General features: G+C 42.5%; 2 protein-coding genes across 2 annotated transcripts in view; one reads left to right on the forward strand and one right to left on the reverse strand.

Annotated features, from left to right (window-relative positions):
* Positions 1-17,267, reverse strand: part of CFAP77 (cilia and flagella associated protein 77) — a 58,579-nt gene extending 41,312 nt beyond the window's left edge. Inside the window, exon 1 of the mRNA XM_038165073.2 lies at positions 16,975-17,267. Coding sequence (XP_038021001.2) covers positions 16,975-17,121 — 147 coding nt within the window. The 5' untranslated portion in view covers positions 17,122-17,267. The remainder of the gene's footprint in view (positions 1-16,974) is intronic.
* Positions 17,268-17,370: 103 nt separating this feature from the next.
* Positions 17,371-26,827, forward strand: TTF1 (transcription termination factor 1). The gene is made up of 12 exons (XM_038165070.2): positions 17,371-17,478; positions 18,083-18,183; positions 18,323-19,227; positions 20,232-20,476; positions 20,923-21,108; positions 22,481-22,559; positions 22,843-22,973; positions 23,527-23,755; positions 24,066-24,155; positions 24,376-24,441; positions 25,108-25,193; positions 25,687-26,827. Exons 3-12 carry the CDS (start codon positions 18,335-18,337, stop codon positions 25,863-25,865), a joined length of 2,184 nt encoding a protein of 727 aa, XP_038020998.2. The 5' UTR covers positions 17,371-17,478; positions 18,083-18,183; positions 18,323-18,334; the 3' UTR covers positions 25,866-26,827.
* The last annotated feature ends 636 nt before the right edge of the window (positions 26,828-27,463 follow it).

Below are 27,463 nucleotides of genomic sequence, written 5' to 3' on the forward strand. Positions count from 1 at the left end.
TAAGAAATACAACAAGAGAGTTTATTGCTTGCAAAACACAGCTGCACTGCCTCAAATTGGATGGAAAAACGAACCCTGATAATTTATTACACCCCTAAAGTCACAAGAATGTACCCATAAATTACTTTTTTGGAGGGGGAGGGAAGTGGTACCACTGTAGTCCATTCTGCACAACCTACTTATTAGTATCATAATTTATTATTATTATGCCCTGCTGCAAATAGAGAGGCAGATAAAACTCAAATCTATTAAAACAACCGCTCCACTTTCTCTGAGCCACTGAGGGACACCATTCCAAAGGAAATGAGATAAATTACAAAGACGAATGTATGAGTCTTGCATTACAGCACATAGCTTGTATATATGCAAGAGCAGGAGGATAATTCAAGGAAAAAAGAATCGTGTTAAGTTTTGCCATTCAGGATTCAACACAGAGGGACTGGAATAATATCAAGTGGTCAATTAAATATTTTAAATGTATTGAATTTTTTTCTTCCAGAAGATCCTATACGTTAACTCTGAACAAATGAATGTGTAGATGTGAAATAACTGCCCTGCTTCTATTTTAAATATACTTGAACCAACGTGCATTTTAAATACTTTTTATCCAGCTATGCTGGGGAAGCAGCTACTATAGTGACAAGTGTGAAAATTGTATTGATAGAATACATCTATCCTTGTGGTGATGGTTAATTGCAGGGCTGAAGGGAATTTAAGGTTGGTGAAAGATGCTGTTTTGCAGTCCCAAAAGGGCAAAGTGGTGCAGCCAAAAATACAGTTATGAAGTTCTCCACGTGCCTCTGCTAATGGGTTTCAGATAAGCCAGCTGGAATTTTGTGATATTTTTTCTTCCCTTCATTTCCTCCTGGGGTATTTAGCCGGACCCGCAGTTCTTAATGGCATCCTCCCCTTCCTTGCTACTTGGATGGATGGAATAACAAACAATAATTGTATGGGGAGGTTATTGCTCATTGCTCTTCTCAGGACAGGAGTCAAATGCTTATTAGGTTATGATAAAGTTGGGATGTTTGGTGCTCTGGGCCAGGTGTACTGGACCCCTGATTCTGGCTGAAAGGAGGCTGCTGGACCAGAATGGCTTTGGGTATGGTAAAAGCCAGGTCTAAGGAGAGACCTAGCAGTAATCTCCTTTCTACATAGCCAATTTGTGCTTTCCAGTTTGTTTTTAAAAAGACAATGATGCATACGTGATAACAAATCACACTGGACTTTCCTAAGCAATATAAGAATTGTGGAGGTTTAGCTGGCTTCGCTTTTATGAATGCTGGGGATTCTCAAAGCAAGAGTACAGGAGACAAAGCCAGAAAAACCTCAATGGTCCACAACATAAACAAACTTAATGAGAAGAAAAGAGTCAGCAATCATTTCATCTTCCCTGCAAAGCCTGCTGCTCTGATCGGGAAAACAACATCCAGGCCACGCAGTAAGACTCCAAGACTTTGTGCTGCTGCTACAGAGATTGGGGGAATGAGAGGGATTGTCTAAGGAAGGAAATGAGGCCACTTTCTTGCTGTGACACTGCAGATTTTTGTCTTCACAGACAGCTGGTGATGTGCACCGATCTCTACTTCAGACTGTTACTTCTATACTCTTGCATACTTGTAGTAATTGCATGCGTTTCTGTCTCAAATGATTCTCCATCTTTTCATATTCCATGTGTTGGCCTTCTTTGTGTAGAGATTAGCTCTCGTGCTGAAGGTTGTAATACATAGAGTGAATAGAATTATTTACTTTGAGCTAAAAGAGCTATGAAATACATTCACAAAGTGATACTTAATATTGCTTCAGGTTTGGGCTTGGACGCATGTTCCTGCAACTTATTCCTTAGAGTGTTTACATAAGGACACGAGGGAAGAGAAGGCAGGAACACGTCCCACCTTCACTTGAATGTTAGTTGCCAAATCCAAAGATCTGCAGCTTGTTTCTTTTTTCCCTGGGTGTTTGTTCAGATCATACATGAAGCTCCCAGTGAAACCTGAACTCCTTTTCAAATGACAAGCTGTGCTTTGTAAGGGTTTTCCTTCAGATGGGCTATTTGCTTCTCTGGCCAAGTGCATGGTTGCTCCTTAGGTTCTTTTGGCACCTCTTCCTCTTCTTTTTGCCTCTGCCTCATGGTAATGCTCCTTCTGTGTGGCCTGGGCAGTTTCTAGCACTTAGTTCAGTAGTTGGTTACCTTCTACATGAAGTTCTGGCACTATGTGCTTCTAAGTGGGAAGGAAAAGGGGGGCCAAGATAGAACGCCACCTTTCAAGCTCAGACTTGGGCATAATATACAGTGCTTAGTGCCTATGGTATATTGATTTACAGCTTTTGCATAAAAGAAACCTGTGGTTTCCCTGTATCGGAAGCTGTGAGTAAATTTCAACTATTTTACATGATCATAGACAAGCCCTGGGACCAGCTGTGATGTTACATTTTTAAGATAGCAGCAAACCAAACGCATTTCTCTGAGCAACAGCTGCTTTCCTGATGGTGGAATGTGAAAGACTTCCTGCACTGGGGCTCTGAGATCCACTTGTTATGGCTGACCTACAGGATTGACTGGAAGCCTTGGGATAATGCCACCTCTACTGAAATAGTGAAATACGGTATTATCATCAAATGAAAACTGATTGCATTTCCAGGAGGGTTGTGTAGATTTACCTGGACAGGAAAATCATATCCATGTTTGACTGAGAGACATCAGATGGGTGACATTCACCTGCCTTTTCCACGTGCTGTAGGGGCTCCTCTATATCAATGAATTGTGGCTGTGTTTTCCATGATGACTGGATTTGGGAGATCAAGGGCCACAGCAAGGCAGATGCTTCATAGAGTATAAAACAGCTCATTGCTGCTTGTCACAGCAGTAACGTTCTTATTTCCTAATTTGCTGTGTTCCACACTACCAGTGATATTGGGCAGCTCTTGTTTGAGCTTGGCAAGGATTTCTGAGAGTTAAAAGGTGTGCTGCATGTACCGAGAGACAGGAGTGCCTCAGCCTTGGACAATCTGGCATCCTCAGACTGGGGAGGTCTGACCCCAGCCTGTACACGGAGAGGGGACTTGCTTGGAGAGGTCAGCTAGGAATAAGGGAAGTTTCATCTCAGCAAGCCATTTTGTGTTGCTCTGTGATGCTCATTACTGTTGAAACCAAGTTTCCAAGCCACTGTTTTCCTCTACAAAAGGGAAGAAGCTGATAGGAGCCTAAGCGGAGCGAGGATAGTGAATTTTAAAGTATTATGACATACATACATTTAATAGTACATCACATGTAAGGAAACAAGCACATATGATTGCAGTATTACAAGATGGATATAGGTCCTACAACATTAAATTTAGTGCCTTGTGATTGATGATCCTTTGTTTGCAGGTTTTCTTTTATGTATATGTTATTTCCGTAGGATAAGCATCTTACCAGCTGGAAGAAACATACAACTTTTTTATTTTCTAGCATGTAATTTCTGTTTGATTCACAGCTAATAAATAGGTCATCTTGTACTTTTGAAATGCCAACATGCAGTAATTCAGTGAAATAGAGACTCTACATTAAAAACCTGTCAACCTCAGTGCAATTTTCCTGCACCCTGCGCTCTGGAAAGATACCTTGTCACTCATGGTTCAGCTCCGTTTCCCTGAAATATCTCTTCTTCTGCATAAGTAATGAATACAGTTGCATGAAAATATCTGGCACAATGTCTGTTCTTCCTCCCACTCTAAGGAGCTGTGGTACAGAGGCTGTATTTATTGGTTGATCTTACCACACCTGTGACTTCAGGAAGATTTGTCGGGAATATTGTGGCCCCCTCCCACCTGCAGGCAGGTGTTCTCAGCTGTGCTAACCACACGGAAGTCACGGAGATGCTGCTTTAAAAAAAATCCTCTGTTATTTAGCTGCTTCTCAAACTGTAAAGGCTACACGATACAGAAGAGTTTTAAATTCTTATTTGCTTTGTCTTTCCCTTTCCAATGTGTCACGGAAGTCTTGCACAAAAAAGAGCATTGGGCTGAAGTAGATCCAGTTTAGGAGTTTTTTAAAAAGATTTCTGTTCTTTAAAAAAGAGCTATACACAAAACATCAGCTTGCTAAGCTTGTCTTCTATTTCACATAATCTGAAATACACAATTTGCGCTTTTTTTTTTTTTGTGGTTTTCTCCTCCATAGCCCTCAGAGCTGACAAAAAGATGGCAAAACGTTCAGTTCTACATCTCTGATCTGAATCAGCACAAAATTGTCAAGCTGGGCTGCTGTGGCATTGCTGCTAGTGACATGGGAGAGAGGGCAGTTCTGTTTATTCATAGACTTAAGGCCAGAAGGAGTCCCATGATTTTCTAGTCTGTTCTGAAAAAACAGTGAATTCATGGGACCCCACTTTCAGAGACCCTTTTCAGATGCAATACAGGGAAATTTCTGCAGTGGTGGTTCCAAAATCTGTGTACAGAGAACCCACCGCCCCAGAACAGATGAAGCTTCAAGCCAGAGATTTAATCCTGCAGGTGTTACTCACATGAACAGTTTCCCCCTGACCCTAAGTTGGATAATGTGGTGTGAGGAAGGACAAATGCTGTTTCAATGAAAAAGCAGACCAACTCCAACCATGAAAAATTTGGCGGTGCCTTTTGTGTTTTTACATCAATAGCAAGTTGAAACTCGTAAGATGTCAGCCCTATAAAAATGGGAAAAGCAGGGTGTGCTCACCCCCTGTGAACTGAGTTTTACAAGGGATAAAGCTACTGAATCCTCACAGTGAGGTCCAAAAGTAATTTAAATCTCTTCCCCTCTCTCTTTGCTCCCAATTTCCCCATCCCAGTTGTTGTTTGATGCATCAGCTGAGAAGGAAAGTTAGAGAGTGACACTAATAAGGAGGGCTCAGACTCACTAAGAGTATTAAAAGGTTAGGTCATGGTGTGTTCTATTAAATAGAATATTAATTGAATTCTTGACATCTGAGGTGAACTGTGACATGCTCATGGGATAAATATTGCATTTAACAGAGCATCATGACCCGAAGCTCTAAATACTATTGAGCATCAGCGCCAATCCCTCACAATAGATCTTAGCCTCGGTCCTCAGGGTACGAATGCTCCCTTGGAGTTTTGGAAGCAGAGCTTAAAAACAGATTTCACATTTCTTGTTTCTGTTCTCGGTTAAGTCCAAAATTGGTTCTTCCATCTCAAGACATTCACACACTCAGGCTCAGACTTAGCTTCTCAATATATCAAGAAAAGCACATTTCAAAAGCCATGCATTACAATCTCATCGGGCTTGGTACAAGAGAGGTTGAAAGAGAATTTCTCCATTTCCACCCCCGCACCATAAAGGAGATTAAAACATTAAAAAGGCCAATTAAAAATAGGGAATCTCATGGCAACATTTTCATTAACCCTCCCCAGTTCTTCTTTCTGTCTCATTAGTCATCACAGGGAGAGGAAGGATCATTTTAATTAGCAGCATTGTAAAGCTTTATTTAAGACAACTGCCCCTCCTGCTGCTCTCTGGATTACCCTGCCAGCTTATAAATACAATACCAAATCATTAACAGCCCAAACCACCACCACCGAAAGGTTTGGAAGAAAGAAGATCCACTACGGTCAATGTTTAGGGCTCTTTAACAATGTCTTTTCTCCTTATTCAGGCATAATTCAAGCGTAATATTGGGCTTGATGAAACAACTCAATATCCTCTTACAGCAAGGTCCTTTCTAGTCGAGGATACCATGTGTTCAACTTTATCCCCCTTTGTTTTCAGGGCAATGAAAGCAGGGTCGCATCTGACAGGATAGACACGGTAGATAGGATCACAGGTTTTCCGATGTCCCAATTTGGAATTAGTTGTTAAATTCTCAAATTAAGGGACTGCTGCATGCTGACAGCCTCGCAGGAGGGAGGTGAGGGACCAGACCCCTCCCACGGGAGGCTGGTGGAGCGTTTTAGAAAGAGGTTCCTGTGAATTTAGGTTAAAAAAAAAATGAGCACCCATCTTTCATGAAAAGAGAACTGCTTTTTCCAACCATTGCTTGCATGAATTTCAAAGTTTGAGTTTGGGGCTGCTCAGCCCCTCTGAACCCATCTCAGCTCATCTCCGCTCGCTGTGGTGGGCTCTAGAGACAGGCTGAGCAGGTCGCAGAGCGGAGCTTCTGTCACTGAATGCTCCTTGTCAGAACTGGGGGAGGCTTCTCAAGGCCAAAGTGCTGCCAGTGCCCAAGCTGGAGAACCGAAATTCCAAGGGATATCAGTCTGGAGATCACGGATGCTAAACTCACTTAAAACCAGGCAGTGACGGTAGTCTGAGTAACAGTCCTTGTAAAAGTTTATATACAAGCTGCTTTGTTTCCTATTTATAGCTTCACTGTATTTTTCTTATAATACATTTTTAATGACTTATAAGGCCTAGTTATTTATTCTCCAGAAGCCAAATACTTTTTCTCCCTCATAATGTGAGTAGATGAGCTTTGCACAGAAGAGCTGTATGGAAGCAGGGCAGCAGGCGGGGGGCATCGCATGGATCTAAGGAGCCCCACAACACCCGAGGTGCTGGTGCAGTGGGTGCCCAAGTGTGCAGTTCCCTTTTTCCTCTCTGCTGAGCGACTGCCTGCATGGAGGGCCCTTCCTGGGCCACAATAGCTCCAAATTACTAATTATTTAATTATTCTGTCTACACGTAAGGGAGTCACTTTCTGTGATTGCTTAGCTCTACATTTCCTACTCCAACAGTAATCTTAATTAAAAACCCACCCCATAAACCTGCAGTGCCATGCGTGCAGATCCCCTTCTATCTATATGTTGAGAAGTTAAGCAGCATGAACAGTGGAGCAAACAAAAGCTGAAGATGGGATGCTTTGGTAGTTTTTTGCAAGAAATGTAATTAATCTGTTAAACCACCCTCCATCTCCAAGCACAAACATTGATTGCTTCATGATGACTTTAACCAGTGTGGTATTAAGTCTATCATATTTTTTAAATTGGTATATAGCCAATATTTTCTTTATATTTAGATGAATAACTATGTAATCACTTCATTAGTTTATTTAGATTATATCGTTTTTAGGAAATTATTGTTTAGATCAGCCTTGTCCTTCCCTTCTATCTGTGCCTTCCCAGAATTAAGTGGTATCAGAAGAAACCAATTAATTGCAACGCGACTGCTGTAATGGGGTCTGCTCTACAATGTGGCAACATCTAATGGAGTTTTAATTTCCCCGTGGTGAGCCAACATTTTCTTAAAGAGAGACTCAGAGCAAACTGCTGCCCCAAGACACGTGGCTTCTTGAAGTCTGTGGGGTTGAACAGGCATGTTGGAGGTGCTGCTGCTTTTGCTGTTGGTAAAATTCACAGGAGACCATAGCTGGGGCATGAGAGAGCATCCCGACCCCGTTGTGGGCTGTGATTTCCTGTGGACTTGCAGAACACGGGGGACATACAACCCTGCACAGCTTATACTGCACCTCCTGACCTTGCAGGGATCCTGGGTGCCAAAATGAACTCCATCACCTACTGAAGGTTTTACAGTGCTTTTTTAACATATGGCCTTCCTTAATAAATACTTATTTAACCTTTGGGGGTCCTCGCTGTGCAGTTGCACCAGAAAGTCCTTGTCGGGGAGTAGGAGCCCATTGTGATGGGGCTGAACAGAACCACAAAAAAAGAAGAGCCTCTTCCTAGGGAGGCTGCCGTACCTGTGTAACTTGCAACACAGGATGCACAGACAAGAGAGAGCAGGAAACGGAGACAACTGAATTTCTAATGAGATTTTTTTCCATTAATTGGATTGTTCAGAGTTTTTAGTATGACCAGAAGTTACAACGGGGATTCTAGAGGGAGGCGAAGCACCCAGCTCCCTTTGAAATTCAGCAAGATGTAGCCCCCTACCCTGCTTAGGCTCTGGGTGTCTTTGAAAATCTCAGCCTACGCTGCTGTTGACTAATGACTGTTTTGCTTGGTGAACGCTGACAAACTTCTAAAGTCGGTCTGCCTTTCCCAATCTTCTGACAGCTTAAGAGATTTGAAACAAAGCTACATTATGATGCAACCAATTTCAGCAGCATCTGATTAACAAAAAGGAGGCCACAGCTACCTGACAGCAGCTGGTGGTTATTTTTTATTTCTAAAACAAACTGATGGCCTCAAACATTCATACATGTATTTATTTTTTTTTTGTTTAAATGTCTCATTTCCAGGCTTTTTTTTCGGGGGATCATGCAGGGAAATAAAGTTTTGCAATTCTTCTTCTCATAATAAGTCTGTCTAAAAATGATGTTGCTCATTCTGTTGAAAGATGGTTTCATTTTCTACTCAAAATTGGTATGAAAAATTTGCCTTGCCAAATGAACATTGTATACTGAACTTGTCAAATCCTCTCTCCTGACACAAATAAAAGATAACATTGGGTGGCAGCATGTAAAACAGCACTGACAAGACAGCTAGGATGGAAGCAAAGAAATACATATTTTCTTCATTCTCTTTTCCTAAGAAGGGTGAGGGAAAGATCCAGGTGAGTGAATGCTGCTGTGTTACAAGGGAAAATACACTGTCTAAAGGCTTAACAAGCCATTTCAATGCAAGTTTTAAGAGGAACATAAGCGATTCTGTCTCTGATTAGTAAAATCATGACGAAAGTCTCGACTTTTTCGAGGCAACCAAGAGAGCTGCTAAGCAGAAAGGGCGGCTGAATGAAAGGGGCGTTCGGTGCAAAGTTCACAGCTCCGCTGTGCGGGCTGGGAGGGCTACTTCTAACATTGCTGGGAATTATTCCTAGTATATTTAAAAATAAAGAAGGCAATGATAGCGCTTTCATTAGATCTGCAGTCACATCATGTAAGTGAATTTTTTTTTTCCTATTAAAATTGTTGATTGAAGGCCGTTAGCTATTTATCAGCCCAAAATTACATTTCTCCTCTCCTAGGGGTTGCCTCTGTTAAAAATCACAACAACTGCCTAGTTAGGAACAAGAAAAGACTACTAAAACTGCAGTTTCGGACTGGGAGGGAGGAATACAGGCATGAAACACAGATTGCACCTTCAAATCCCCAATGGCATCACGCTTCTTTGTTCTGCTAAGAAAAATTAACCTCAATCTCGGCTCAAGGTCCCCCGATTGATTATCATAGTCATTTAAATACTGTAATCTCATTTTCAGCATCAGGGAAAGGGAGCGAAAAGAAGAAAAAGAGAAAGAGGTGGGGAAGTGAGGGGGAGAGAAGGAGAAAACAGAATAAATTATCTGACAAAAGGAAAAAGGGCCTTTCTGCTTACGGAGCCTATTTCAGATCCTTCCACTTGATTGGAAAAGTTGATGAAGTTTAAATGAAGCAGAATTAGAGGCTCAGGCCACTGAGTATTGACAGGGGCCCATGGAAGAATGTGCAATTCAATAGGCCTGATTTCTGTGGAAAACAGGGGAAAGGCCTAAATGGTATAATCTTCAATCAAATCTAACATCGACACTGACAAGGCAGGGTAATGAGATAGGCCAGATCAGGCATGTTGGTTAAAGAAATTAATCCCTCTTGCTGCACCAAGAGTTCAGCTTTGATGCCTATTGTACGGACCCCTGTCCCAGCCTATCTAAATGCTAACTAACTGCGAGTGTGATCCGGGACTGTGCTTTTCATTGCTGGGGCTAATCTGATAACAATTTTATCTCCCTGATTATGGAGGCAGAGAGAGCAAGGAAGCCCCTCGTGGTGGCACCGCGCGGAGTGGGAAGAGGAGAGGGGCAGAGCCTGGCGATGGATGCGGTGGTGTCGGTGTGGGTGTGTAGGAAAACTTGCGTTTCAGCATGTATTAGTGCTTTAACACACCGTAATACATGGTAATTATTGTCGTTACAGTTGCCTCCTGACCAGCTGATTGGTGTCTCCTGGGAACCACCACGGGGGACACGCGGCAGCCACGAAGGTGATCTGAGGGAGCAAATGCAAAGGGCGTTGTGAAGTTAAAAAAGCACACTGCACACAAAGGGTCTCCTCTACCTGGGCAAGCAGCCCGAAGCCTGTGATGAAAATGATTTTTATTTCTCTGGCTAGCTTGCTCTTCACTAAGTAGTACAAGGCTCACTGTGTTTGCTTTTCCTTTTTTTTTTTTTTTCTGGGGCATTACACTATCATTTTTAATCAGGTTTGACTTGTAAGTTTTTTAGGCACAAATCAGCACATAGATTTACTTAAAAAAAAAAAAAAATCAAACTGCAGCGATTTCTCTGATACTGAGATTTTCTGTTATAGGAAACCTAGTAATAGGGCCCCACTTTCACTTGTCTGTGTCACTTCAAACGCAGGCAAGTTGCAAAGTTATACTCTAATTTATTTTAAGTATAAATGGTTAAAAAAGAAAATATCCTTAGAAATTCAGGTTCTGTCTAATTGCACAACGTGAGCAACAAGCAAGAACAAAACAATCCCTGAAAGATGACAAAGGCTTCTCCAATTCGATAATTAAGCGTAAGAGCATCTCTAAGAATTTGCGTGGAAAGCAATCTGCCCTTGGGGAAAGTGTGGCTAAAAACTTGCAAACATGTGGAATGGAAAACCTTGGTCCCTGTGATCACTGGGAATGTGCTTTGTTTGCTCTATATTCTGCTATGCAGCACTTAAAAAGAGGGGAAAATGATTTTAGTAAAGGTTTAAAAATGAAGAAGCAGTTGCCTGCCCAATGCCCCCCTGCCCAGCAGGGTCCTTACTGAGCCTCTTCCAGCTTCTCCTGTATGCTCGGGACATTTGCTTGTGCTCCTTCCAGAAAAGGAGGGGTATTTATTGTGGGTGGGAAGGAAATAAGGCAGAGATGTTCCTGTGCTCTTAAAAGTTTCAGTGGGGTCTGCGGTGCTGTTCTCAGCCCGATGGGTTCAGTGTCTCTGGGGAACAGCTTGTGAAGAAGGGCGCGTTATCAGGTTTTTGGTTGAAATGGCAGAATGGAATAACCTCTGAAAAGAACAGAGAGATATGTGTGGTTTGAGCCTTGGGGATTATTACAAACGTTTCCCCTCTGTTTGACAGGGACTCAAATGTCCCCGATATTTTGCATGGTGTCTTGGATTTGAATTAGCCTGAAAATCATCTTTTGGCTTAATGGTTCGGGGCCAGCACCATAAAGTGGCGTTGGCTCTCCCTCAAAGTTTCTTAAATCTCTCAGACAGTAAAGTCTGAGTTCTAGGTTCATCACAAAATATTACAGCTGACGCAGCTCTTGGTGCTCTGCGAGTAAGGCAGCCTCATTTTATGAGTGGACACATTTGTGACCTTTTTTGTCATTTTATTTTTTTCCTTTTCTGCCTACATTCTTTCCTCTTTTAGCTTGATTTCTGATTTTATATCGCCAACAACTCACACGAGGGGCCGTACAGATATTCTCTGCTGTTAGGGTCATAATGGAACAATTCGGTCTAATGGTTATTATCGTGCTGGCTGACTTCAATAATGCACTTTTAAATCAAAGGCCCTTTGAAGCTTTATTTCCATTGTATTAGACAAATAAACATAGAAGATTTTCACGAACATAAAAGGCATTCACCTTGTAATGTTTTGGGGGCCTATTAATCTCACCAATTTGCATTGTTTTGTTCACATAAAGGATCAAAATGCCCTTTTGCTTGCTTTGCATCCTGCATGCCTGTCTTTGGGGTGAGCAGCTCTGAACGCCCGGTGCTGCTGCTGCCGCCCCTCTGCCCGCTGAATCACCGCTGTCACTTTGCAGCCTAAATCCCATCTTCAAATAACCAGGCAAAAAAAAATAATCCACTATTTTCACTCGTGCAGAATGTTTACTTGCCTCTTGGAAATGCCTTATTTATTCCAGCGGTTTCTGTGCAGGATGTGGGAGGGTACTAAAGCTCACGAGGAGTTTAATTTTTAGTGTACCAAATAATTCATTTAAAATCTTAAATGAGTTCATGCTGAGAAGAAAACCCTTAGAAGTCAGAGCATTGGCAAAACAAAGCTCAGAACCAAATCTAATGATTATTTGACTAACCAGCCCTTCATTAGTTTATTTCTCTAATGAATTATTGAGCTGTACTGGGTAGACGTTTCAGAATACATTTTAAAAGCACAATACTGGCCTTAGATTGCAAAAATATAATAGTACTAGTGGTATAATAATAATAATAAGCACACAAAATGCTGCATAAACACTAATTAATCCTCAGCGTCCCTGAGCAGCAAGCACAGAAGGCAGAACACTCAGCACACGTAGTGATTTGAGGTAAATAGTATAATTAACAGCGAATAAAAGGCAGCCCTATTCCAAACACAGCTCCCAGCACTTGTGGCTACTCTCCTCCGTGTTGCAGGGGTTATTCACCTGAGGCAGGCAAATTAAAATTTGGTTCCTGACCAAGTTTTAAATAGATGCATTGAGTCCAAACAGCTGAGAGCGTTAGGAAAGAGAATGGTTATTTAAAGCTACAAAGCCAACACCTGAGAGAAGTTCTCTGAATGCCTGCAGAAGCTGCTTTGCTGGGCAGTGATGCTGTTGGTGTTTGCCACGTCTGAGGCTCTTCCTGGCTGCTCTCGACCAGCCCTGCTGCAGCTTTGGGGTCTCTGCTGCTGCCTGAAGCCCTGGATCAGCTGGGCAGAGCAGGGGCACACCGTGGGGACAGAGGAGGTTGTGGGGACCTGTGCCATCTCGGTGTTTCTGGGGAGAGGGAATGATTTTGCTTTCTGTCAGTCCCACCTGCAGACAGTGCACCTGCATGGTTTCTGCCAGCTCGTACAGCTCTGAGCATCCAGCTGTGGGTGTATTTTTAGGGAAGCCTTCATTTTATCAACTCCTCTTCCTGCACAGGTTAGCCGTCCTTGCGCAAAGGGGGACGAGGATGACAGAGGTGAGTGGCACATCGGGGCTTGATGAGTTAGGAGCAGCAGCACAGGTTCACCTTGCCTCATCGTACGTCTGTGTGGGGAGAGCTTAAGAAGATGCATGGACTGGGAGAGAAGGCTTAAAAAAAAAAAAAAGAGTAAGGTGAAGGTTAAAGGCTCAAAGATTGAGCACAACATTCAGGCACATAAAAGCCCTGTTACTGCCACAATGCAGGTCTATTAATAAAAGCTTCAGCTCCGGAGTGATGGAAAACCTGCCCTTTCAATAATTACTGTTGCAAGAGATGTTTTTGATAGTGGCGGTTTGCAACTTGAAGTAAATATCCTTTTTCATACCCCGCACCTGTCCATGGTTGTCTCTCACATCAGTAGAGCTTTTTTTTTTTCATGACGTGACACAATTTTAGTTTGATAAAATGCCACCAGTTCCTTTTCTTAGCTGTCCTTTCTATGAATGTCTCCAGAAAACAAAATGAGTTTGCAACAACTCTCAGCAGTGCCTTGCTCTGTAAGAAGTCCGATGGCTGACAAATATTTCATGATAAGGTTCAACGGGCATTAAAGGAAAAGGTAAAATGTGGTGAGTGATTTCTGCCTTTACTTGGTACCCAATTTCCAGCCCTTAGGACTGAAGAGAAAAGCTTAGGAAAATGAACCCTAAATAGTCTGGCATTTAGACCAATAAAATGAGCCTGGCAGCAGTTGTTATGTAAATAACAAGCTTTTAAAACAAATATTTTGTTCTGTTTGTTAAATCGGGTTCTCTTGCAGCGCGGATGAGTGGGACTGAGCCCTCCTGGCCACAGCCTGGCCCTTCTCACAGGTGCCAGCCTTTCTTAGCATCCAAAGCCCCTTTCCTCCTCCTTGGAACTGCTGATTCTGAAGCAGCTCGTCTTTTTCTTCTTCTGAGACTCAGTTTAGGCTTCTGAATGCAAGCTGGGTGTTACTCGGCTCTGAAGCTGTTTCAGCTCCCAGCCCCTGCTCCCTGCATGCCCCCTGGACACACCTGAGCAGGTAAGAGCATGCTTTGATGGCTGGTCCCGCAGCTGTGATTTCACATTTACCTCCACGTACCGGGGGTACGGCCTGTTACAGGCTGGCGATGCAATGACTTTGGCAGCCCTGTCGAGGTTAATTATGTTCTGCTGGGTGTTAAGCGTAGTGAAGTCTTGTTTCCTGCCCAGAGCTGAATTATTTTTGTACCACAGAGTGGTTTTCAGTAAGTTTTTACTGAGAAAAGTGCTTTGCTAAGGCTTTCACCGGTAAAAACAAAGAACCCAAAAGTGCTTTGCTCAGATTTTTACTGGCACTACTAGATGAAATACTTCCCTCAGCTTTATGCTGCAAGAAAACATATGTTGCTAAACTAAACTAATTCCTTGACCAACTAAAAGCTACTCTATATTCTACGAGAGGATAAGACGGTCTCCATTCCTTAGAAGGCTGTATGTGAAAAGATGCTGTGTTTGTGCTGAGATAGCTGCTGTGTGTGGACACGTCCTGGAGGAGGGTGGGCTGTGCAGCACTGGGGCAGGAGGGTCAGACAGAAACACGGCCAGTCGGCTGTGCCGCGGCCTCTGTTTGGGGACGTGGAGCCTCATTTGGAGGATGAGCGAGAGAAATGGAGAGAAGGATGGGGATCCTGTAGTTAGCTGCTGCAAAGTAGGAGGACTGTCACATTTCCACTGCCTGTGCTCACTGCTCGGAGCACCGAGGGTGTCAGGGACTGAATGCTGGTTGCAAGAAGGCTGGGGAGCAAGCATCCTATCCATGACTCCTGGGCCTCAGGTTCTTCTGTATTTGTAGCTTGGTGAACCTCAATGCTGGCTGGGCATTCTTCAGGGCCCTCCCTTGGCTATTAGAAGCACTCATCCAAGCAGCAGTTGTCTCAAAAGCTTTTGTCCCCTCCTTTACACCATCTTTGTGTCTTTGGTTTTCAGGTGGCAGCACACAGCGTGAGGGTTGGGACGTGCTGGCCAACCCTTTGGGCAGCTGTTTGCAAAATGCCGAGTCTGCAGGGCTCCCCTGGAGGAAAAAGGGATCCAGGCCTGCAGCTGGAAGCACGAAGAGGAGACGTGGCAGAGGGCTGGTGCTGTGAGCATGTACCACCAGTGCATCTGCCACAGCTGCCATCCCATCGCAGCAGAATTTGCTGCCTGCGCTTTTTGTAATTTACTGTCATGTGGAATTACTGCAGATTCCAAGTGTAGAAGTGTCGCTGTTAGCAGCCCAGTTACTTCATGCATGAGGGAGGATTGCAACGGGTGCCTGCAGATCTCTGTACATCCTTACCAGCTGGCTTACTGTGAAGGAAACTCTCTTGCAAGGAAGCTCTGAGAGAAGTTGTCCAGAATGCTAAAACTTATTACAACTTTTCTCCAAAACTAGGTCCAGTTTTAATTTCACCTGGCTAGATAGCTGAAATCCTGTTTGAATCTTTTTAAAACATCCCATGGTTTATAACTGCTCAGCAATCTCATAGCCAAGGTGCTCTGCAACAGTTGTGCAGGACAAGAACTCAAGCCCTAGAGCTAGGGTTGGGCAAAGTGCTGCAAACAAGGGGAGGAGGCAACAGTGAACCCTATGGACAGGCAGCGCTTAGCTGAGTGCTCCAGTCCAGGTGGACAAATCTCTCCCAAACCGACATAATCTTCACGACTGCATACAATTTACCTGCCCTGTATGCACTACAGAAGAAGAGCCACTCTTAGCAGCATTACCCCAGTTATAAATTCTTAGACCTAGAATTTTACAGTGCTGACTGGTGGTTGTACATATTTCAGCTTCAGGAATGTGAATGCATTGTGACAAGCAGGATCAGCCCTTGCAATTATGCCTTAACTTACCTTAAATATCATATAAGTATATACGCCTCTGATTTATATTTATGTATTATCTAAAAATGTATTTAGTAGCCTGTTTTTCTAGGAAAGGCAGAGATGGTTGGGAGTGATTGAGAGTGTGCTGCGCTGCCTCCTCTCCTTCCCCAGCCACCAGAGGAGCTGCTTCCATCCCCAGGGACATCACCGCAAGCACAAAATGAGTTTGGGTGCCTTGCTCACACCTGGGTCTGCCACATCCTTCTGGGGCAGGTAGCTAGGCAAGGAAATACTGCCCTAATTTCACTTTAACCAAAGTTAGTCACTCCCGGTCAAATTTACAGGATCCAGAGGGAATAAACCACGTAGAAGCTTTGGATTAATCATGATGATAATCACTTTTGAGTCATAGCACAGAACTCACTTGTTTTCTTTGCCCTCCTACCATCATTTCCAAATTAAGATCTTAAGTTTCACGAGAAAGAGCAGATAGCAAGTGTTGCAGGACTCCCGTTTTCTGTGCTATTCCACAGTTTTACAGCTGACTTCCAGGCCTGACAGTACCGAGTGTGTGTGTGCGATAACCATGGGAGCTCAAGACAGCCACAGCGCAGGCTGGGCAGCAGCAGCTTAAATGTCACCGCTGTCCCATGAGGGGGTAAGAAACCCCCCCCCCCCCCCAAAAAACCCCTAAGCCAGGCGTTTTTGAGCAGAAGCGGCTGCCCTCCCAAGGAGAAGAGGCAGCGGCCGGGACCCCCTTAAACCTCCCCAACCCCGGAGCCCCCCAGCCCTGAGAACACGGCCCCAGCCCGGCGAGGGGGGTGCAGCAGCTGCCGGGAGCGGTGGAAGCTTTTCGGCTGCTGCCACCCAGGGGCCAGGAGCTGAGCTGCAGCCGGCTCTGAGCAGGGGAGGTGGCTCCGGGCTGGGGGCTGCGATCCCCGGGGCTGGGACCGGGACCAGGAGCAGGGAGTGTGGGGGGGAGGGATTGGGACCGGGACTGGGATCAGGACCGGGACCAGGGCAGGGGGGAGCCGGAATCGGGACCGGGATCAGGGCGGGGGTGGGATCGGGACCAGGACCGGGACCGGGGGGGTTCTGGTGCAGGGAGGGGATCAGGGCAGGGACCGGGACCGGGACCAGAGCAGAGGGGAGCAGAGACCGGGGGGGGTACCAGGGTGGGGGGCGGATCGGGGTAGGGCTCGGGACCAGGACCAGGGCAGGGGGGAGCCGGGATCAGGACCGGGCCCGGGGGGGTACCGGTGCAGGGAGGAGATGGGGGCAGGGCCCGGGCCCGGGATCAGCCCCTGGGGGTCCCGTGCCCGTGCCGGGGGGGTCCCGGGGCTCACCTTGAGGATGCGGGGGTTGCGCAGCATGCTGTCCCGGGCCACCCCCAGCCTCTCGTTGTCGCTGCCCGCCTCCACCTCAGCCAAGCACAGCGGCCTCCGCGGGGGCCCCCCCCCTCCGCCTCCTCCTCCTCCTCCTCCTCCCGCCATAGCGGAGAACGAATTCCGCCGCCGTTCGCGGTCAACCAGACTCTCGCGGACCGAGGGCGCGTCCAAAGGCAACAAAAAAAGGGGAAAAGAGTCAGAAAAATAATAAAAAAGAGGCCGCCACCCGCCCTGAGGGGCGGATTCGGGGGGGGGGGAACCGGAGCGGCGGCGGCCCCGTCTCCTAGCAACCGCCGCGGTCCGCGCCGGGGCGGCTCCGGCCGGGGACGCTTCCGGCAACGGGAACGAAGCGGGCGGGGAGCGGGGGCCGGGGGGGAGCCGCTGAGGGGAGGACGCGGTGGGGCCGCGTGGGGCGCTGAGGCCCGGCGGGAGGCGCTGAGGGGCCTCGGGGGCCTTCAGGGGGTATTTAAGGGGCTGCAGGGGGGCGTGAGGGGGCTCTGAGGGGGTCTCAAGGGGGTCCTCAGGGGGGTCTCGGGGGTGTTTTTGGGGGGGTCTTTCCCTTCCCGGTGCCCCCCTCCCGGGAGGCTGAGGGCGGTGGTGGGGCTGTGGTGGAGCGGGGCGAGGCCCCGCTGAGGAGGGAACGTGGAGGGGGGGGGGTCGTGGGGAGGTGGCGGGGCCGTGCTGGGGCTGGAGGAGGCTTTGTGGGGGGGTCTGCGCGTGCTGGTGGCGAAAAATGTCCTAAAACGTGCTAAAACATGCCTGCCCGCGCTGAGTAATTGGAGTTTTCGGGGTTGGTTCCCGTCAAGGGGTCGGTGCGGGCTCGGCGTGGAGCGGCTCGAGCACAGGCAGAGCCGGCGCTGGGTCACAGCCCGGTCAGAAGCTGCTGGTGCTGTGATTCTGCCACCAGAGCTGGGTTGCAGCACTGCTGGGTTTAATGCTTTATTATTTTTAACTTGTCGCTATTTCAAGGCTGGAAGAAGAACTGAATACTTCAGCCTATTACCGTGTAGTTATTGTAGCTCAACTTAACGTTAATAGTTATTGAAGTGTGTCTCTGTTGTTCCAGGAAGGCATTTTTAAAGCTGAATACAGCTGTGATGCACATCTGTTTGATGAAGAGGGCATCGTTTCGGTCCGGTCACTTCGCACAATTTGCTGTGTTGAAAAGCAAGTATCTTTTTTATATGTTTCGAAGTTAATACTGAATTGTTCTACAGTAGTTTTCTAGTAACTTTTTTTTTACTGTTCAATAGTATATAAAGGTGCTTATATTACGGTGCTTGAGTAAACTCATATTTTCTTTAAGGTAAGAAAAAATATGACAGAAGAAGCAAGTGCAGAGGATTTTCAAGTTCGGGAACATCTCAAGAAGAAAAAGAAAAAACGCAAAGAACGCGACACAAGACAGGAAGATGATGAAAAAGAAACTATACAAGATGCAGAGCTTTTTGAAGATGAAGCAGCACAGGGCAGTGAAGTCTATAAAAAGAAAAAGAAGAAGAAAAAGAAAAAGAAAGAAAGAGAGGAGGAGGAGGAACAGCTTTCATTAGCTGAATCTCATGTAGTCCTGGAACCTGAAGTTATTGATGAAGCTGTGATGGATGTTCCCAAAAAGAAAAAGAAAAAAAAGAAGCATAAACATGATGATAGCACAGATGGCCAAAGTGACGTAACTTGCATCTCAGTAAATCAGCATTGCATTGGCAGTTGTCAGGAGGATGAAGCTGATTACATTTATATAAAAAAGTCTGCTAAGAAGAAAAAAAAAAAAAAACATCCAGAAGAGGATGAAGTAAGCGAGCAGCCTACCTCAGAGATACAAGATAGGAGTGATGATGAAAAACCAGCGAAGAAGAAGAAGAAAAAGAAGAAGAAAAGAAGAGCCAGTATTACCGAAGATACGCAAGAGGACGCAGCTGTATCTGTTGACCAGTCACTTTTGCCATCTCCAGAACAAAATAGGCAAGAGGAGGACACGGTGTTGCCATCACCCAGAGGAGAGGGGGGTGTGGCAGTGTCCAAGCCATGCCATGAAGATGGTGACTGTGATGCTTCTCCTGCTGCGTGTGAAGCTTCTGTGAATGCACCCGCTAATTCTTCAAAACCTACTGGAAAGACTAATCAGTCTTCCACAAGAACTCCAGCAAGGCCCATAAAGATTAAAAGCAAAGCTTATATCACAGATGAAAGCTCTTCAGACTCTGACACAACGTAAGTTTAGATTTTTTTCTACCCCACTGTTCATATCACATAATTTGAGTCCCAGATTCTTTTTCAGTTTGTTTTATATGTATTTTTAAAAACAGCTTAAAAATCCTAAATGTTAAGATATTACAGACCTACTTTTAGAGCTTAGTTATTTTATGAATGTACTGTGTAAGTTTATTTGCATTGAGTGAGAATAAATAAGATTCCTTCTGTTTAAAAAATGTAGGTATGGAAATAAATTATGTGCAAAAAAAAAAAAAGGGGGGTGTGGGAAGGAAGGGGGAATAGATTCCAGTTGTTAAGTTTGGTCTTTATATTGTGCATTTTTACCAAAAAAAAACCCCACAGAGATCAACTAAAGAATATAAAGGTCTGTGCAAATGCTTGTGTAAATAGCAGTTGGTACTTTTACAGTGTCTAGAACCCACGGTTTTAAGTACTGTGAGTAATAGAAGTTTTTTCTTTTTTTTTTTTTAAAATATGCTTGAGTATTTCAGTTATAAGCATTGTTTCTGTCCAAGTAAAAACTAGATGAGTCTCTCCACTAGTCGGTATGCTATCATATGGTGTAGGATCAGAGCCAGAACGTGAAGTTAATCCATTTTCAAGCTTAATGGACTGAAGCTGACAGTTAAAAATAAAAAATGATGTTAAAAGTGTCCTTTAGCTCTCGCTAATAAGAAAAAGAAGGAAAAGTTCTGTGTTGCCGCTGGGGTAGTGAGGGACAGCGTTTCTTCTGCATATCCATGTGTGAGAGTTCTTGGGAAAGCTGGGGCTTTCTAGACTTCAGAAACTTTGAATACTGTGAATATTGAAATCCCAAATTTCACATGTGTTTAAAGGCTTATGCTGGGCTGGGGTGCATGGATGTGGGAAGTATTCCTTGTTATTTAATTAGCGAACATGTTCATGTAGATGCTCAACATGTAGAGATACGATCAAAACCCCTGTTTTTAAAGCTCTATTTTTGTATTTTAGTTTACTTTTTAAAATTATTTTTTAATCAGGACACCAAAACCCAAAGTGTCAAAGAAGGCCCGGAGTAGTACGTGTACTGAAACCGTAACTTCTGGCGATGTCAGCCTGGATGGCGATGAGTCTCTGGACTCTGTATCATTTTCATTATTCGATTTAGATGCTGCAAAACAAGAATTGGAGGAGTTTATTCCTCACGTGAGGCAAATATCAGAAGATTCAATCAGGAAGATGGCTGGAAGAGATCTAATGAGATTTAAAGAGTTTAAAAAACAAGGTGAGACCCCCAAAGAATGCTGCAGGGAGGAGGAAGTGTGGAGCTGTGCTAATGTTTTGACAGAGCGGAAGCAGCTTGCTTTTGTGTCTTGTCACATCCAAGCTCAATTAGTTTCAATTCAGCAATAGTTCATGAATTTATTTAGTGACAGGCTTGTATACGTAAAACATGCATTTTTCTAGTAGGCTTTTGTTGTAATATATTTAATTGCAGTTAGTGTGGTTTCTGTTTTGTAGCATCTACAACCTCATCATCAAATTATAGTCCAAAGTACATGCGTAGGTTACCTGCTCCCAGCTCTTGTTTAGTTTCTCTTCATTTGCCTTTTTACCTTTTGCATCTGTTGATCTTCCATTATACATTTACTAAAACATCTCTGTAAACCTGAAATGTAATGTGTGAAAGATAAAAGATAATTTTTTAATAATACTTTCTGTATATTTTAGGTATTCCTATCAAGTTTGGCAGATTTTCCCAGAAGGAAAATGATCAAATCAGGAAAAACATTGAAGAGTTCATGGCACTGACTGGAATAGACAGTGCTGAAAAGCTCCTGTTTACTTCAAGGTATCCAGAAGAGAAACACACTATCAATCGCCTAAAAGCACGACATCTCTTCTGTGAAAAACTTGGTAAGCATAAAGTCCCATTTCAAATAGGTGAACCTTACATTCCACAAACTGCTGATACCACTATATTCACAAATGTTTTTTAATTGAAGAGCACAAATGTTGGTAAAGCTGGCAGAAAAAAGGAACATGCTGCTGAGGTTATGTAGTTGATAATCTCTACAGTATACTGTTATTTTTTGTTCTAGGTCATGAAAATGTTAGAGATTAAAAAGCCTGTAAGTGCTGCTGGTCACAATGAAATCTTATACTTGCATTTGAATTTTATGGCTTAAGGTTCATTATTTGCTAGGCCGTAACTAAGTTCAGTGATTTATTAATGGCAGGCATGATTAAATATTGTCTTTAATTTAACTGTTCCTTGAGCACATAAATAGAGTGCAGATTCAAGACCCAGTGATGGCATAAACTGGAAGGAATTAGGTCATGATCTGAAGTAGTTAGTTTTCCAAAATGCTAGGGAAGCAAATAAAATTGCAGCTACTAAGATCCTGTTTGTGGGAGGTACAGTCTTCCTCCTTCCTCATTTTACTTGTTAGACTTCTCTCTTGGTTAAAAGACTTCCTTGCTTCATACAAGAAATATGTTCATCTTGTAACATCTGCGATGAAGCTGCTTAGTGGATCTCCAATTGATGTTGGCTCTTTACTGTTATTACGGTCAAGACAGTGAGTGACAACCTGTAATGGGTTTGGATACGTATTTAACGTCCAGGGAGGCTGCAGACTTGATCCTCTTTGAGTTTTACATGCTCAGTCATTCCACTTGCATTGTCACGTCTGCATCAGTGAGGTCATTTCTGTTCTGGAAACTCCCTCACTTTAAGGATCTTTTCTTCAGCCAAGATCTTTGCTTTCTTTTCACTGGATGCCTCCATTCTGTGCTTTTCCTAACTGAAATACTCTGCATGCAAGAGCGCGATATGTCGTCAGCCTCCTAATAGCTGGCTGTCTTATGTCTCTTTATAGCTGGGAGCATTCGGTACATTACTTGCACTTAATTCAAATGTTATTTAAAAAAAACAAACACAGCACCAAACAGCCTACACCCAGTCCATGCAAACTGTAGCTATAGAGTAGTAGGTTTGTGCTTCAGAGTTCAGAGGTTCGGTTTTGGATATTCAAGCACAAAGGTACACAATTATTTACCAGCTGTCAGTGTTCACAATCTTACCATGGTCATAGAAATTATCTCTCTGCAAGTCTTCAGGAGATCCTATCCAGACTTTCCTGTGCAGTTCCTGAGTTGTAGAGTGCTTTATCTTGAATGGAGAGAATTTATCATTTATAACACAATTGTGAAAAATTCTTTTTTTTTTTAAGTGGCCTCACCAGTGTAAAAAATGTCTCTTAAAATTGAATCATTTTCCTTCTAGCTGAGGGCATACCACGAGCCTGGCGGCTGATATATTACCGAGCAAGGAAGATGTTTGACTCGAATAATTATAAAGGGAGGTAAGCCAGTAATTCGAAGGAGTTTAAGAGAAGGTTAATATAATTCTGTGGTGTTTGTATCCATATTTAGTTTTCAAATAATGAAAATAATTTTTTGGGTTTGTGCTAGTTCCTGTGACTTAATTGGCAGTTTATTTTTCTGACTAGTTCTTGTAAATCTCTGATATATAGATTGAAATTGTAGTCATGAGTAACATTGAAACATCTGTGAAGAGTACAGCTTTCTTAAGGCATTGCAGGGGTTTGAATTTGTGTCTGAGGCAGTGCCTATTTTTTCTACCAGGTATACCAAAGAAGAAAAAGAAAAACTAAAGAAGTATCATGCTCTCCATGGCAATGATTGGAAGAAGATTTCTGAGATGATGTCCCGTTCTAACCTCTCAGTTGCTATGAAATACTCTGAAATTAAGTCCCGTACGTAATTGTTAAGAAAAGCAATTAAGTCTGTGTATTACAGAAACTCTTGAAAAATCGCTGGAGTGAGTTTGTTTGCTTGTTCTTTAACTAATTGGTGGTGGTGGTGGTTCCTTTTTTGTAAACCGTTGTTTGTGATTTCAGACAAAGGATAAGAACAGTCTCCAACTAGGAAAAAAAAAAAAAGAAGGGTGGGGTCTGGAGAAGGGTGGGGTCTGGAGAATAGGACATGGGATTAATGCAATTCTTTTTTAAATGGAACCGACACTTCTGCTGTCTAAACAGAAGCTTTTGTGGGAAGAGTGAGAGGAGTTTGAGAGCTAGGTCTTAAGATAGAAACTAGGAGCTTGTGCTATTATTTAGGCTGAACTCCTATCATTAGAGTGAATTTCCCTTTCAAATCTGGTATGCAGAAGAGTGTCCAGGGAGCATGTAAGAAACTGATCCTGTAAATAAAAATAAGGCAAAGTGAAGCATTCGCGGTTTTGCTTTTTTTTTTTCTTAGTAATTTATGATGAATTTTACCTTAACTGTGAATATTTTTCCATTTTAGCAATTAATTATGGTCCCTGGTCAAAGGAAGAGACCCAGAAGTTAATGCGTGCAGTGGAGGAGGTGTTTCTAAAAGGAATGGAGTCAGAAGATGCAAAATCTGTTTCATCATCTGAAAAGTCACGTAGAAATTTCTTGATAGAACGTGAGAAACTTCTCCAGAAATTGCCATGGAATGAAATTGAAGCTAAAGTGGGAACTAGGTATTGGAGACAATGTAAACAGAAATGGTAAGGTTTTATACTAAATAGAGATAGTTAAGTACTCTCCCCAACAGATTTCACTTCTTTCTGAAGAACAGTTTCAAACTTGATGTTTGTTTGGCAGGATAGGTAATAGGTTGTAGACTACAAAAGAGGTATTGCAAATATGTCTGAAACAAATAACTCCATGCCAGCTGTAGTGAGTTTTCTGTACGCTGTGATCATGAAGCCTGATAGCTGCTGCATCGTTGCTGTAACAAAGGCACCTTGAAGTTGCTTCCTTTTGATGCTTGGGATTTCGTGAAATGACAGCAGCCTTTTTTGTGTGTTTTCAAAGGACTTCGATTGTAACAAACAAGATAACCAAAGGGCAGCAGTTATATAGGGGGACCAGAGGACTACAGGCCAAGATCAATCTTATTAAAAGGTACAGTTCAGAGTTGCTGAAATGTTTTTGTATCTCTTACTGTTCCAAACTGTGTTTATAAAAGTGTGCTGGTTGTGAACAGTATACCTGCAGTTTCAGACAGGCTTGCAATCACATTTTTTGGACAAAAAATCCTGTAATTTTGACTAGGGAAGCTGTGAACGTTATTAAATTATGTCTTGAATTTTGCCTGCAAACTGCCTCTGTGTTACGTTCACAGGTTGTATGAAATGAAAGTGGAGGATGCCGATGAAGTAAACTGGGAAGAACTCAGTGACATTGTTGGGTAAAAACTTTTTTTTTTTAAATGAATAGAAAAGATAGTTGAAGCAGACTGTCTTAAAATCCCCAAAGGAATCAACATTCTTAGGTCTCTGCAACCATAAAAAACACTATTTAGTGTGATATTATACAACTGTATATCCTGGCATGATAAATCATACCTAGCAACATTTAAACTTTATTTTAACTATTTCAGGCAACCCTCGTTGTATTCCCAAAGTTGTCTATGTATTAAAACTGTTACATAATCTGTGCTATAGTCTTTGAAAAAGGATTTTTCCAAATGCTAATGAACGAATAGTGGAAGGGATAATTACTGCAATGTGTGATACAGTATTATAGTCTTCTTCCAGGCAGTTAGTGCTGAATGTGAAGTTACCAATTCTAGACTTTCTGTGTAGTGCTTTTTTTCTTTTTCCACATTTTTTCAGCTCTGTTTCTTTCTTTTTACTAAATGTATAATACATGCATGTAATGATATGGTTTTGGTGCTTAACTTAAGGGGAATTACTATGTTGAAAAAGCTGTTTTAATTAGGTTGCACAATCTGTCTCTTCTGCCTGAAACGAAGGTATTGTTGGACTGGCGTCATTCTCAGGAAATCGTAACTCAGCTACAAGTAGGCTGTACTAGTTTGTTGCATCACTAATCTTTTGAATTCTGTTTTCAGAGGTGTTCCTAAAGACTATGTTCGAGCTAGATTTTACAAGCTGAAAGTCTCCTATGTTCCTTTATGGCAAAAAAAGACGTTTTCTGGTCAGTATTACAGCTGTTTTTATCTACTCCTTAATGTTTTTGTTAGAATCTAAGAGGACACATATTCTACTTTGGAGTTTTCTTTTCTTAATTTTTCTCCCTAAGTAAATTGCCTAAAATACATACTTCATACTTTATACACACTTATGTATATACTTATTTATACTTTGTAAATATATACTTTATACTTATTTTCCTAAGTGCTTTTATTTGTAACACTTTACTTTCAATTGTATCTTCGTACAATATTTATCAATCCCTTTTCTTTAGTACCTTGGCTTTAAAAGCTTTGCCTGTGCTTTTTCATTGTATCTTTTTATGTACTTTTATGTGTGTGGTCTACTCTGCAATCAGTATGATTACCATGGAATAGTAAGATCTTTGTAGTTAGAACTGATGAAATAATTTCTGCCTGTGGGATCCTGTTTCCTCATGGCATCCAGTTCCCCTGCAGGTCCAGTTAAGACAACTTTTTTTTTTCTTTTTTTCAAAGAAATTATCGATTATCTTTTTGAAGAGAAGCTTCCGGAATTTGAAGAAAAGTTAGAAAGTAGAAAAGGAAAACAGCTCAGTTCTGCTGATTCAACAGACAATCAACAGAAAAAGGTTTTCCGATTCAGTGATGTTTTTGATTCCAGTGAAGAGAGTGATGACAGCCTTAAAAACAATTAAGAGTCTGCAAATTTAACTGTGAAAGGGATCTGTTTGAAAGTGGGTGCAGATCAACAACTGCAGGTACATGAGCTATGAAATAATGGAAAAAGCAAAGAAAAGCATGTTGTCTTCCCCTGTTTTATATTGAAGACTGAGATAAAGACTTTTTTTTGGGCCACCTTTTCTTACCTTAACTTAGCTTTGATTTTATAAATCTTTTTTTATTGCAACCAGATTTTTCTAAAAGCTTCAAAATATTTATTTTTTTTCTCATTGCTTAAGTTTCTGTGGAGTTGGAAACTGCTGTTTACTCTTTGTGTGAGAATTTGATTTTCAGTACTTAAAAATTAAATCCCTTAAAAGAAGACTTTCAATGCACTGTTAAATCATTAACATAAACAAAACTTCAGACATCTGCATTGATTGAAGCAGTACAACCTTGAGGGTTTTTTGACCAGTATTCTTAAAAGCAATTCATTTTTATTTTTGTTGTAGATTTCTTAACTCTTTCAGAAAAAAGGGAGTTTTCTCAATTATATTCATAAGTTGTACTATCATTTCATGCAAACAAGAACAATGTGTTTAAAATGTTTTTGTTAATATTTGGAGTACAGAGAGAAAAGACTGTATATATATGCACATAAATATTTTTTTATTGTGCCAAGGAGAATTTTTTACATTTTAATATGAAAATAGAGGGGTAAGATGGAGGTTGTACTTCTGTCTTTGTATGATGTTTTATTAATTTGCCTAAAATTACTATTTATAAATTGACTTGAATGTAAAATAATCTTACTGTGTAAAGTATTTGTATGGCTTGTTTATATTTCACATATGCTGCATTAGAAAGTAATAGAAAAGAGTTGGTTCTGACGGTACTTTTTGTTGTTCATTTTGATAAGAATTTCCTTCATCAGTAACCGTTACTGAAAATGCAGAATTTCAAAAGGCTTTTGAAATAAAGGCCGTGTTTGAGGTTCTTCTTGACTGTGTAGCGAAGGATGTTGTATGAGAATGTTCTGTGTTAACCATGGGTTGGCTGTAGTCTCTCTGAAGATAGAAAATGGTGTGATTGAGTGAGACAGGCAGGAAGCACATGATATCAGCCACTTCTATAAAGTTAAGTTTTCCTGCTAAGCTTGCCTTACGCATTTGAAGGTTAAAAGTTGAAGAACTTGAGTTTTTAAATATAAATAGTTTGGTTTTTTTTTCTTTATTTTTAAAAATATCCTGGAAGCTGGAGGTCCTCTGAATTTTCTGCAGGTTAGAGCACAAAATGCTGTATAGTCACAGATTTTGCAGAGTAGATCTCAACAGAAACAAACTTCTACCTCCATAACAAGATTGATTTTGTCACCTGTGTTTTTAAAGGGAACCTTCTAAACAAAGGGTTTTGCTGATACATTCTTTCACAGAGAAGCTGCATTTAACAAGGGAGTAAGCCAGCAAAAACTGTCAACTTGGGGTCTTTGCTACACTTGGCTGCTTTGGGGGGAAAAACAAGACACTACAGCACAGTGGGGTGACTCTTGTGTCCATCCTCCCTGTGGGCATTGGGAAAAGAGACAGGAAACACTTCTGTACCGCTGTTGTCTTAATTTGTTGGTCATAACCAT

This window comes from Anas platyrhynchos, chromosome 18 (genome assembly GCF_047663525.1).
Source record: "Anas platyrhynchos isolate ZD024472 breed Pekin duck chromosome 18, IASCAAS_PekinDuck_T2T, whole genome shotgun sequence".
NCBI lineage: Eukaryota > Metazoa > Chordata > Aves > Anseriformes > Anatidae > Anas > Anas platyrhynchos.